This window comes from Daphnia pulicaria, chromosome 8, assembly GCF_021234035.1.
Source record: "Daphnia pulicaria isolate SC F1-1A chromosome 8, SC_F0-13Bv2, whole genome shotgun sequence".
NCBI lineage: Eukaryota > Metazoa > Arthropoda > Branchiopoda > Diplostraca > Daphniidae > Daphnia > Daphnia pulicaria.
The window spans coordinates 14,933,762-14,945,826 of NC_060920.1; the positions used below are offsets into that span (position 1 = coordinate 14,933,762).

The following is a 12,065-nucleotide window of genomic DNA, read 5'->3' on the forward strand; positions in this document are numbered from 1 at the left end:
AACTATTTAAACGCATTCGCATCCAAGCACACTTGATCTAATATCTAATCCCAGATCCCAATGCGACGTACGATGTTGTCGTGTTCTATGACGCCACATTTACGTCACACTTTCAAAATTTTAATTGGGCCCTTACAGTTGAAAAAATATTTGAGGAACATTATCTAAGAAATAGAACTGCTTAGAAATTGTATTTTTCATAAACACGGTCTGCATTTGTTGTGCTTAGTTAACGAAAGAAAATAAATTTGAAACGCTTCAATTGTCTTTGCCAGGATAGTTTTCGCAGCCGGGAACGTTATAGGGGAAATTGCAGTTGTTGGTAGATGGATCGAAAACAGTTCCAGCTCCGCATTCAAAATTGTAAATGACCCATTCACTTCCGTTTGCCACACAAAGATAGTATTTTCCGCAATCATTCGGATCACGGAAGTATCCCTCTGACTGACAAGTTTGATTTGGTGGAGGGGTAATGGTTGTTGGACGAGTGCTCTGCCAGACAAGTACAAAATATTAAATAAAAAAAGAATAATACAAAAGAATCTATTCAGGAATTCAGTTTTTCACAACATATCCTTACCGTAGTGGTCGAATATTTCTCGGTGGTAAACTCTCCGGTTGAACCGGTAGGTGGAGATGGATATACGATGGGCCCATTCAGAGTCTCGTAGATTGTTTTTACCAATATAAAGTTGTTTCCGTGACAAGTGCCATGGAAATCATCCGTTTCAACCGACCATACCATGGCCCCACCTAATCCTTTCGAAGCAGCATATTGGGCCTATAATAATATGTTCAAATTTCTCTCGATCCACAGTAGCGTCAACAAAGAGTTTCATTACTTTAGTCTTAAGAGAATTTTGGTCGTCGTAGCCTATCCATTGGTTGCCTTTATAAGCGTAAGGAGACATGTAAGAGGGGTCAACGACTACAGTCCAGAGGCCTGGCTCAGCAGCAAATTTCTCGCAAATCTAGGAAACGAGTTTATGTTACAGGAAAGAATTTTTGCGATTAGGTGGTTCCTGTCACAAACGCACCTCATTATATCCCCATATTCCGGCCTCGCGAGTGTATCTGTGCAGAATATTTTTGTTACAGCTGTTATGTCTGCAGTATGTTTTGTTGTTAATTAGTATACTTACGGCCCGGCAGAGATCGGTTGATTTGCAGGAGCGTACAAACCGTTGTCAGCTGGGTTGTTTAAAACGAATCCTCGTCCATATAGACCCATTCCTAAAATCAGTTTGGAAGGATCAGCTCCATTTTCAATCCAATAGTTGACAGCGAAATCCTTTTTCAACGTTCAGCCAGAAAGAGTTTCTTTTAAAACCCAAAATTGTCAACATATGTCTGAAACGCGCAACATACTTGATTGAAGTCGACGAATTCTCCGTAATCGAGTTCATTGCCATAAAGCTTAACGCAAAAAAAAGAAGTTAAACAACTGTTGCAAAAAAACAACTTTTTAAATTAATACCGGTGAGTTGTGACCAGTAAAAGTTTCCCATGCTCCATGAAAATCATATGCCATGATATGAATTTGATCCAATATCCTGTTATATTATTTTCATGCACCATCAATAGTAAATTATAAGCCATGTATGTCTTTTTGAAGTTCACACTAAACAAATTATTTGTATACCTAGTCATTGATGGGATATCATATCCAGTATCTGCAATGGTATGAAAACAAAAAAATAAATACTTCATTAGAGTTGTAAACTAAAGAAATATGTGAGACCAATTGTTGTTTTTCCAGCGGAGACGGCGGCTGTCAGCATCAAACCGTGTGGGGCGAAAGCAGTTTTAAGCTCTTCAATCATATGAATGAAATTTTCCTTGAAAAAAGTATATACAAAATCATTAGGCCTAACCATTGATCCATCCGTATAAAGTAGACCTTACCTTATCTACTATGGCACCACCTCTATTTGCAGGATATTCCCAATCAAAATCTAAGCCATCAAAATTATACTTGAGGAGAAATTCTACGACAGAAGACGTAAACTTGGCTCGCTCGGAAGGACTAGAGACCATCTGTTAATGCATGAGGTAAATTTAATGATTCAAATTTCTAATAAATGTTTCATTAAAGTGGCGATTAAAACTCGAACCTTTGAATACTTTTCCGATCCTTCATTCCATCCTCCAATAGCCAAAATTGCTTTCAGTTCAGGATTCTGGCTCTTGAGTCCGGTGAAACGTACCATCGCACCTTTGCCCCAGTTCTCCGGCAGATCGTTGTACGGATCTAGTGAGATGATGGTGTTGTCATAACCGAGTCCAGCGAATCCGTAAATAATGTGAGTGCAAATAAAGGGATCCAAATCTTCGACGTCAAATTTTCCGGCTCCTGGCCTGTAGACAGCCCAGCTGCCATAGTAACAAACCATCTTCTTTTTATCGGCTATTCGAATTAACAAAAATACCATATATATATTTTTTTGTCTCATCTGAGTTAACGCATAAAACAATTGCAACAAACAAGAGTATTATTACTTTTCGACCCGACGGATAAGGAAGCAGATACATGTAGAGTGGCTACGAGAACTAGCACGGCAAACGAAAACTTCATTTTTTAATTGACAAATCAGGCCTTTCCAATTCTTGAAATAAAAGAGAAATTATGAGCGCTTTCCGAAATATTAAGATAGGAATGAATCAGAATGGACTGGAAAGTGGAATTAATGAAAATGACAAAAGTATATACATTCAACTCGTTCAGACAGTTATGATTACGTTACAAGATAACTGAATAAATATTGCATGTGTAGCTAGATGTTTCAATCTCTCGGCATAACATAGCAATGCAATCGGATAAACGTCGAAATGTAAAGTTTTACGCTGAGTCATTGTTTTGTCAAACTAACTTTCGTCACTTATCTACACCATACCTCTGCCGGCTCCGAACACAGACTACCTAATGTAATTACTTTACTATTTGGGATATTTTTTAAAAATGAAAATGGGCTCCTGCAACCCATTTTTTTCGGCATATTTGTTTTCTGTTCAATAAGGAAGGGTGAGGAAAGGGTAAGAAAACCAAATGTCATGTCTAGACAAGAAGGAACTTTGTACAACTAACTTTACTCCACACTATTGGCTTAAGGCATTAATAGTTATGTAATAAGTAAACAGTATACAAGAATTAATTCAAACCTTACTCGATGTGGACCTCTTTCTTATACAAAACAACGAACTGGTTTAATATTGAAAGTAAAATACAAAATTGGCAGTGGTAATTAAAATATAACTTTCTGCGTGGAAAGATTGTAATATACTGTCTATGATTTCCATTCAAGGTGATTGATCGGCTTACGACGGCTTACGATGATTACTTATCGTTATCACCGAGTTGCTATTCGTTGTCGTACAGCGCCGCAACAAATATGCGCAACTATATGCGCTTTAGATTTTATTTCTCAGTTGTTACATTATTTTAGAGGCTTCTTAATTAATCTGTAGTTAGCTTTTGTACTTGACACGGTAAAACCTAGAAGTACAAACTGAATCGATTGTAATTTGCTTTTATTTAACTATTTAAAAAATTAAATCATGTGATTATCTGGTGATTATACAAATTTACTTTTTTGACTACAGAAAATTTTGTTTAAATTGATTTTTGTTATCGTATATTCTTTGTTTAAAAAAATTAATCAGATAAATCGGAAAAAATAGTGACACATAATGTGGCGCGATTTCAATCAACCGGTATAATTTTCACATCCTGGAACCTGATTTGGGAAGGTACACGTGTTCAGTTCGTAACTGAATGCGGTTCCATTGGCACATCGCTGCGTGTAAATCGTCCATCCACCCTGGCCGTTGTTGATGCAAGTGTAGAAGATTCCGCAGTCATTGGGATCTGGATTGAGGCCTTCACTTTTGCAAAGCGTATTCGGTGGAGGTGCTCCGCCTGTCGTGGTTATTGGTGGCAATGTCGTGTAAATTGATGGACTTTTCTGTCATTCGATAAAAAAAAGGTGTGAAATAAACACAACCATGCGAGGCAAAATATTTTTAAATGTCATTACTGTAGTTGTAATAGAACTTGTAGGACCGCAAATAGTGGTGCCCTGAGTAGTTGTACTGGGTGAAGAAGGTGATGATGTGATTATAGTAGTTGTAGTCGTCACAGGGGTTGTTGTGGTCGTCGTGGTTCTTGGGGTTGTAGTGGTTGTAATTGGGGCTTTTGTTGTTGTCGACAATGTCGAGGTAGTTGTAACTGGTGAAGGAGTGACGATAGGTCCATTCATAGATTCGTAGATGGTTTTAATAAGGATGAAAGGTACATTGTGGCAGAGACCCCTGAAATCGTCCGTTTCCATCGACCAGACCATAGCTCCTCCCAAATTCATCGAACTAGCATACTGGGCCTAGTAAGTGAAATTGATAGTGTTATATAACGAGATAGAACAGCATCATCTCTTGTAAAGCTTACTTTGATTGTAAGAGATTGTTGATCGTCGTAGCCGATCCATTGGCTAGATTTGAATGCATATGGTGTTAGGTAAGAGGAGTCACGAACGACAGTCCACGAAGGATCGGCCTTAAACTTTTCGCAAATCTAAAGGGATGGAATTATTTTAGGAACTTAGCATTTCGGCTGTGATGTATTTCAAGAGCTGCATACCTCGTTGTAACCCCAAGTTCCAGATTCCCGAGTGTAAGGTCCAGCGGTAATCGGTTGCGGAGCGTAAGCATAGAAACCGTTTTGAGTCGGCGAAGCCAACGTGAAGCCACGGCCATACAAACCCATACCCAAAATGATTTTGGAAGCAGGAGCACCATTTGAAATCCAGTAGTTTACAGTCCAGTTCTAAAAATGTCATGACAACGAAAATACATTAATCATGATTTGTAATTCGCAATAAACTGTGCGCAAAATGTTGTCCAGTTACTTACGACGTTCAACAACAAATTGCTTCCGCTTTCCACACTGGGATTGGCGTACAAGGGCGCGTTCAATCCTGTGTAGGTCTCCCAGCTCCCGTGGTAGTCGTACGCCATCAAGTGAATTTGATCCAAAGCACTAAATTCAAACAATCATCATTAAGAACACTAGAAAAAAAATTGTCCTACAGGTTTTATTATAGATTACCTTGCCACTGCAGGAATGTCATAAGCCTACAGAAACGCGAGAAAAAAAGGGTAATTAAGAAATTAAAATAAATTTTTAACAGATAATAAGACTTACGGAATCAATTGTTGATTTGCCGGGAGACACAGCTGCGGTAAGAAGAAAACCATATGGAGCAAACGCCGACTTCAGTTCACGAAGTAAAAGCACGAAGTTGATCTGCACTCAAGTCGAATAAAACGTCATACATGAAAGGTCAATTTTTGTTTGAATGAGGTTCCATTGGGCAATACCTTGTCTATTATGGCACCACCTCGATTTCCAGGGTATTCCCAATCGAAATCAAACCCATCGAAATTGTAGGTTATAAGAAAGTTCACCACCGAGTTTACAAAGATTGCTCTCTTTGCTGGATCAGATGCCATCTAATAAAGAGGATAAATCCTAGAAAACCAACTCATAGCAACGGATTGTTAGGATGTGTATTTACCAATGAATATTTCTGCGATCCTTCGTTCCATCCACTGTAACATAATAAGCGAAACAAATCATTAATTTGTTATTCTTTTACAAAGATCTGGTGCCACACTTACCCGATAGCAATGAGAGCTTTGAGTTCAGGATTTTTCTTCTTCAGTCCCGTGAATCTTAGGAAAGCTCCTTTTCCCCAGTTTTCGTAAAGGTCATTGTAGGGGTCGAGGGGTTTGATCGTGTTGTCTGATCCCAAACCAGTAAAACCGTAGACTATGTGTGTGCAGAGGAACGGGTCAATATTTTCGACGTCGAACTTGCCGTTACCGGGACGATATACTGCCCAGCTACCGTAATAACAAACCATCTTCTTTTTCTCGGCCACTTTTTGAACAAACGAATATTTAGCTACATCTTTTCAAGGAATGAATTATTATACACATTTGCTGTTATTAATTACCTTTTTCTATGGCAAGCGACATGACCTGGTGGGCTAAAGCCACCAAAATAACTATTCTCCATAGAGTTTTCATATCCTATTTGGCCTGTTGGCGGCTATTTTAAAAAGAAAATAATACAAATAAAAAATGTAAGACCCAGTATGAATTATTATGTTGGTAGGTTTCTCACCTTCTATTCAAGTGGTTATAGATGTGGATATTCTGATTTCAGATGCGCACGAAACTCTCTGCTGTTTGATTCAATAAGACTCTGAAGAAATGCACTGTGTTTCCTTTATTTATATGCCGCTGAGAAGGTGTGAAAAGTAAAGGTCAAACTGTTGACTTTTTACACAAGTGAAACACACGTAGGGTTGCACAATCTGTGCCGCAGTAAAGTGTCATAGGACACCGTAGCATTACGTCAAGCTGATTGAGATACAGGGCAGCCGGCACCATCCGGGCGCTGCTCGGTGATAAATGACGCCTCAAATTTGAGATTAATCCGTCTCTACAAGGGAAATTTCGGACTTAGTAATAATTATGGTCTGCGCTTTGTTGACAATTGACCTTGTTTTCTACCTAAATACTATTCAATCCAGCAGAGGCGAAATCCGTTCAATAAGTACGAGACTACAATGGCTAAAAGGATCACAGTTTCGTGACTTATCTTAGGAAACGATTTTTCAACTAAATTCTATTCTCTTGCGAGCCTATTTGTTGGGAATCGCCTTTTCCCGTTGCTTAATTGCTTGCAACATTATATTTACACAAAAGTAAATAATCCACAGTATGACAAGATCCGCACGTTCTGGAAAAAACAAATTGACCAACGCTGAATCACGAAAGAGAAGTTCAATTAGTCTGTTTATCAGCAAGGTACAAGGGGATTTGGATATTGTTGATGTGAAACAATATAAGCCAATAAAATTTAGTTGTATATCTCACGAAACGAATTTTACCAAATAATTGGCTTCCTGTTAAAATCAGACGTTTATACAAGTATATGACCTAATTTTCAAATTTCGATTTTTGTAGCCGCACGAATAAAACGAAGAAGAATTTAAAAAAAATGTCAAAACAAAATCATGTTACGTACCAAACGACTTGAAGGTGAAGTTCTGCAGTCTGCACAAAAACACCTTTTTTTCTCAGCTATCCCCTATCCTAAAGTTACGAAACAAATTCTAGAAATCTCTTTCTTTTTTTCTTTTCTTTTTCTACTTCGAAAGAGTAACGCAGACTTCTTCAAGTCTGGGTAAGGAATGGGGTTAAAACCGTTCGTTAGGGGAGAAAATTTTCTCTGCATATATTTTGTGCGGTTCACTCCTCAGAGAGATATTATGGATTGCCTCGAGGGCTTTTTTAGTTGAGTTTTTACCGCTACGGAATATTGGAGCAAGTTTATAGTTTACAGGTAACAAAGTAGGCCTATTTTTGTAAACATGATGTGAAAAGACTTGTCTCCAAGTGTCGGGTATTTCCCATATTACGTAATGCTGTAATGTGCATGCACAGGTGTACAATGGTCAACCCATAGGTGTGAAGCTCATTGAAATTAGGTTTGATAATTAAGCGACATTCCGACATTCTGTGTATTGGTGTTGTATAAACTTAACTGCGCAAATGTAAACATTAGACTGGCGCAACCGTAACGAGATATCAAAACAAGGGGTATGAAATGATTGCCATAGTGTGTCACCAGTGTGTCACGGTCAGCTCAGGTGCAAAGCCTGTCAAACCAATGAATTGCAACTCACAATTTGTTGTTTGATCACTGAAGGTTAATATTCTACAGGCTGGATTACTAATTTCCCATGCTGGTAACTATGTGTGAAGTGTGCAATAGTTTTACAATGCCTATGTAATGATGAGAAAGCTTTATGAGCGGCAAGATAAGCTTGGCTTTGTCGGTGCAGTTTAATCCACCATTTTAACGTGCAACAGGAAAAGTACTGCATAGATTTGTTTGGTGTAATTTATTTACTCTCCGTGAACTCAGTTGAAGTAAAGTTTTTTTTTTATTTGGCGGCACCTTTGATTGCAGTTGAAGAACTACTTTTTTTCCTGAAGTAACGAGAAATGTCGAAATGTGATTTTCATAAAAGGCCAGTGACTAATATGATGTATAAAGTAAAGTAGTTCCGTGCAGAAAATCGCAAATTTATCGCCAATTATATATGTTAATTGCGTTTTTTGTACAATAGAAACAAACTTATTTTCAATAAAAAAAAATCACGTAAATGCAGAATAGAATGCAGACTGTACTACAATGAAACAATGGAAATGTGACACATTTTTTTGCTTCATTACTAGAATCCTAAAATGTATTGATGAAATAGTCTTCTGTCTTTTGTTTTGTTATCCGTAATAGTTCTCGCATCCTGGAACCTTTTGTGGAAAGTCGCAAACGTCTATCTTGGCATTGAAAACTAAAGGAAACGAGATATTAAAATGTAAGTTGTGGAACAACTGACGAGTGCCGACATGGCTTTAAAATTTTGTTTTACCCGTTCCCGCTGCACAGTGCTGGGTGTACACAAGCCATCCGTTACTTGCTTGGGTTATGCATTGGTAAAATATCCCACAGTCGTTTGGATCGGCGTTCAGGCCTTCTTTCTTACAAACGGAATTAGGTTCCGAAGTCGTTCCACCTGATGATGCCTGTTGACATGTTGCCAAAACATATTGGTCATATAAAATAAGTTCTTATTGAATTCTCGTCAGATTTTGTTGCGTACCGTAGTGGTTACTGGGGGAGCTGGAGTGCCAGTAGGAACAACACAAGTGCAAGAAGGAGTCGAGGGTGGAGTCGAGGTAATTGTGGGAGTCGGGTTAGTACTTATTTTAGTAGTAGTTGTACTAGGAGCGGCTGTTGTAGTTGTAGGAACTTTATTAGGAGTAGTAGTTTGGATAGTAGTAGGCTTAGTAGTAGTATCAGGAGGAGGTGGTGGTGGGACATAACCTGATGCACAAGGGTTAGTTGGCATGAGGTTTGTAGGTCCGTTCATGGCCTCAACAATCGATTTTGTCAAGATAAAAGGTGTTCCATGACAGTATCCTCTGAAGTCGTCAGTTTCTATCGACCAGGTAAGAGCGCCTCCTAGATTCATGGCCGCGATATACTTACCCTGTTTTAGTGGGAAGGAAACTAATGTCAATTTTCTGTAAAAAAAAAATTAATCAATACAAAAATTCTACCTTATTCCTTAAAGATTGCTCGTCATCATAGCCAATCCATAAATTGTTCTTGTAGGCGTATGGTGTTTGATAGCAAGAGTCTCTAACCACAGTCCAAGTACCGTCGGCTTTGAATTTCTCGCAAATCTGATTAAGTGAAAAACGAAATCGATAAGTTCAGTTAATACACGGAACATCACAGCGCTTTTTCTCCCAGCTATTTTGCTTACTTCATTGTATCCCCATGTGCCGGCTTGTTGTGTGTAACTATACGCAAGTAATATTTTTAAATGTCTGATTATTTCGATTTTTTAAAAAATGATTTCAATAATATACGTACGGTCCAGCCGGGATAGGATTAGCAGCGTTTGCATAGAAACCATTTTTAGCTGAATTATCTAGCTGGAATCCGCGACCGTAAAGTGGCATACCCATAATAATCTTAGAGGGAGGTACTCCATTTGAAAGCCAGTAATAAATTGTCCAGTTCTGTGTCCGTTTTATCGCCAAATAGAAACATTTAGTTATTACTTTAAGTTTTGAAGAAATTGTTACTACATTTAGATTAGACTCACCGCATTCAAAAATTGGTTGTCCATTGTAAGATCGTAGTTGGGGTTGGCGTACAAAGGCGCATTCAGTCCAGTATAAGTTTCCCAGCTTCCGTGGTAATCATAATTCATGACATGAACCTGATCCAGGATACTAAAAGAAGCGTAGAAATGCACTAAACTGAAACTAATTGTATTGCGCTTGATCGTTTACCCTGCTAAGGCCGGAATATCATACGCAGAATCAATTGTCGACTTTCCAGGAGAAACAGCAGCTGTAAGCAACCAACCGTATGGCGTAAATGCATTTTTCAATTCGCGAATCATACTGATATAATTTTGCTGAAAATGAAATCAAATATTAGTTCGTCTCCAACTTAAATCCAGTATCATTTGAGATATCGGAAAATAAAGATTTACCTTGTCCGAAGGAACACCACCTCTATTTGCAGGATATTCCCAGTCAAAATCCAAGCCATCAAAGTTATATTTCTTAATGAAATTAACCACCGAGTTAACAAATGTAGCTCTTTTTGCGGGGTCAGACACCATCTTTAAGAGCGAAACAAAAATAAAATTTGTTTTTGCTACGTCTTATGAAATTTATCGGTCTAAAAACGAAACTTACTCTTGAATATTTTTCTGATCCTTCGTTCCATCCTCTAAAAATAAAAAATTTGCCGCAATCAATTTTATGTACAAAATTTTTTAATGTTAAATATTGTTAAATATACGGTAACTAACCCAATGGCTATCAGGGCTTTCAAATTCGGGTTTTTTTGTTTCAACCCGGTGAATCTTAGGAAAGCTCCTTTGCCCCAGTTGTCGTAGAGATCGTTCCAAGGATCCAAAGGTATCATGGTGTTATCGGTACCAAGTCCAGTGAATCCGTAGATGATGTGCGTGCAGAGGAACGGGTCAATTTGCTCAACGTCAAACTTGCCATTTCCCGGCCGATAGACCGCCCAGCTTCCGTAATAGCACACCATGCTTTTTCCTCCAGCTTCGTTATTATCAAACAGAGATCATAATTTAAAATTTTGATTTCTTAAAGTACATAACGAACTTTACCCTACCTTTAGGTTCAACTGCAGCGCCATTCGAAAAGTGAATAGCAACTGCAAATACGCAGCACGCTAATAAGCCTACTACCTTCATTTTTCTAGTAAAATCTGTAAATTAAATAATACAATGTTATTTTAAACTTTAATGCCAATATATCAGGCGTTGAAAACCTACAAGCAACGACGACAATTATTTTTACTGATTTAATATTTGAGCAAAAATTTACTTACCAGCCTATCCACTCGACGAAGTATAACGAAAAAATTCTGTCGGTCTGTTGTGAAGGGATTTCTTATCCACGTGATTTCAAATTGACGACTGTGTGTAACGGCACAAATAATGCCCTTTTTATTCCCGTGAAATGTCAAGATTATTGCCTCTTTCAGGTGTTTTCACACTTGTTTACAGTTAAGATCGAGAAGATATGGTCGGATATAGTTAATATGGGAAAAGGAGAAGGATTCAAATCCCAGCGGTCCTTTGTGAGAATTGCATCGCTTTTCTTCATCCAATTTTTATTTCGTTGCATGTCGTCACAGTATGAAATAACCTTATCTATTGGAATGCACCCAAACACCTGTAAGGGAAAGAGGATATACGGATATTCAGCAATCATTTAGTGATTTCAAACCTTGATGGTTGCCTTGATATCTTATTTTATGACTTTAAGGCTTAACATATTCCAGAAGATTAACTGATCACGTCATTACTTAGTATTACAATAAACTATAACGGGTACGTTGTTTCGCAAATAACAAATGCTGTATAAAGTTAGCCGTAGCTGTAAAAATCCATAGCTTGCATGCCGAAAGGGATAGACATACAGCTGATTCTAAAGGTTAAAGATATATAGGTTACTGGGTAATGTAAGGGGATGCAAGGGTAGGCCTGAGTATCACAATTCTTTCTGCGGACGTTCGATGTCTATCGCTTGATGATCCCTATGAAAGCAATAACAAATAATCCCCCGTAAAAATGTCATCAGAATTAGTCGGATACACTAAATACTTTAAGCAGACTCAAATATTTTCACCGATATTTTCCCAGCGCCTAGCTGACTACCGCGCGTAAAACTGAAGACATATTTATTACACGAGATCATACTATAGATTATACCTGACCTTAAGAAAATGATAAGACCAATCAAACAACTAAAATCAAATTTTTTGACCTTTTGTTAAAGTAAAACAGTAAATCACTAACAAATATTTGTTGATGTCAGAGTTCATCCTTTAATAAAGATGGTATAAATTTCAATGGATAAGAATGAGCTTAAGA

At 37.9% G+C, this 12,065-nt stretch overlaps 3 protein-coding genes across 5 annotated transcripts; all 3 read right to left on the bottom strand.

Annotated features, from left to right (window-relative positions):
- Nucleotides 1-175: 175 nt before the first annotated feature.
- LOC124312113 (acidic mammalian chitinase-like) lies at nucleotides 176-3,300 on the bottom strand. Of its 2 annotated transcripts, none has more exons than XM_046776588.1 (13): nucleotides 3,160-3,300; nucleotides 2,500-2,606; nucleotides 2,115-2,407; nucleotides 1,906-2,037; nucleotides 1,742-1,838; nucleotides 1,643-1,673; nucleotides 1,478-1,553; nucleotides 1,369-1,416; nucleotides 1,143-1,291; nucleotides 1,038-1,074; nucleotides 843-971; nucleotides 581-781; nucleotides 176-492 (listed from the first exon to the last, which is right to left on the bottom strand). In XM_046776588.1, exons 2-13 carry the CDS (start codon nucleotides 2,573-2,575, stop codon nucleotides 259-261), a joined length of 1,503 nt encoding a protein of 500 aa, XP_046632544.1. In that variant the 5' UTR covers nucleotides 2,576-2,606; nucleotides 3,160-3,300; the 3' UTR covers nucleotides 176-258. The 2 variants fall into 2 exon arrangements, with proteins under 2 accessions (XP_046632544.1, XP_046632543.1); XM_046776587.1 differs by having other exon boundaries at nucleotides 3,165-3,294.
- Nucleotides 3,301-3,511: 211 nt separating this feature from the next.
- On the bottom strand, nucleotides 3,512-6,314 carry LOC124312103 (chitinase-3-like protein 1). Its single transcript, XM_046776575.1, has 12 exons — nucleotides 6,182-6,314; nucleotides 6,012-6,106; nucleotides 5,674-5,935; nucleotides 5,571-5,604; nucleotides 5,374-5,505; nucleotides 5,198-5,299; nucleotides 5,102-5,127; nucleotides 4,906-5,032; nucleotides 4,634-4,819; nucleotides 4,442-4,567; nucleotides 4,035-4,376; nucleotides 3,512-3,962 (listed from the first exon to the last, which is right to left on the bottom strand). Exons 2-12 carry the CDS (start codon nucleotides 6,082-6,084, stop codon nucleotides 3,705-3,707), a joined length of 1,668 nt encoding a protein of 555 aa, XP_046632531.1. The 5' UTR covers nucleotides 6,085-6,106; nucleotides 6,182-6,314; the 3' UTR covers nucleotides 3,512-3,704.
- Nucleotides 6,315-8,151: 1,837 nt separating this feature from the next.
- LOC124312100 (acidic mammalian chitinase-like) lies at nucleotides 8,152-11,345 on the bottom strand. 2 transcript variants are annotated; one of them, XM_046776570.1, is made up of 13 exons: nucleotides 11,018-11,345; nucleotides 10,799-10,894; nucleotides 10,467-10,725; nucleotides 10,351-10,384; nucleotides 10,143-10,274; nucleotides 9,937-10,064; nucleotides 9,747-9,876; nucleotides 9,512-9,660; nucleotides 9,402-9,438; nucleotides 9,193-9,318; nucleotides 8,733-9,122; nucleotides 8,502-8,658; nucleotides 8,152-8,423 (listed from the first exon to the last, which is right to left on the bottom strand). In XM_046776570.1, the coding sequence occupies exons 2-13, from the start codon at nucleotides 10,878-10,880 to the stop codon at nucleotides 8,353-8,355; spliced, it is 1,695 nt and encodes a 564-aa protein (XP_046632526.1). In that variant the 5' UTR covers nucleotides 10,881-10,894; nucleotides 11,018-11,345; the 3' UTR covers nucleotides 8,152-8,352. The 2 variants fall into 2 exon arrangements, with proteins under 2 accessions (XP_046632526.1, XP_046632527.1); XM_046776571.1 differs by having other exon boundaries at nucleotides 8,502-8,655; nucleotides 11,018-11,338.
- Between the last annotated feature and the right edge of the window lie 720 nt (nucleotides 11,346-12,065).

Bases quoted from the DNA above. Each gene is read 5' to 3' on its own strand.
- LOC124312113 (XM_046776588.1), bottom strand. From the start codon at position 2,575: ATGAAGTTTTCGTTTGCCGTGCTAGTTCTCGTAGCCACTCTACATGTA. The intron at 1,674-1,741 runs GTCTCACATATT...ATACCATTGCAG, and splicing joins CGCTGGAAAAACAACAATTG to ATACTGGATATGATATCCCA. The intron at 1,417-1,477 runs GTATTAATTTAA...TTTTGCGTTAAG, and splicing joins TTACTGGTCACAACTCACCG to CTTTATGGCAATGAACTCGA.
- LOC124312103 (XM_046776575.1), bottom strand. From the start codon at position 6,084: ATGAAAACTCTATGGAGAATAGTTATTTTGGTGGCTTTAGCCCACCAG. The intron at 5,605-5,673 runs GTAAGTGTGGCA...ATTATGTTACAG, and splicing joins AAAGCTCTCATTGCTATCGG to TGGATGGAACGAAGGATCGC. The intron at 5,300-5,373 runs GTATTGCCCAAT...ACTTGAGTGCAG, and splicing joins GTGGTGCCATAATAGACAAG to ATCAACTTCGTGCTTTTACT.
- LOC124312100 (XM_046776570.1), bottom strand. From the start codon at position 10,880: ATGAAGGTAGTAGGCTTATTAGCGTGCTGCGTATTTGCAGTTGCTATT. The intron at 9,123-9,192 runs GTAGAATTTTTG...CCACTAAAACAG, and splicing joins AGCAATCTTTAAGGAATAAG to GGTAAGTATATCGCGGCCAT. The intron at 8,659-8,732 runs GTACGCAACAAA...GCAACATGTCAA, and splicing joins CTCCCCCAGTAACCACTACG to CAGGCATCATCAGGTGGAAC.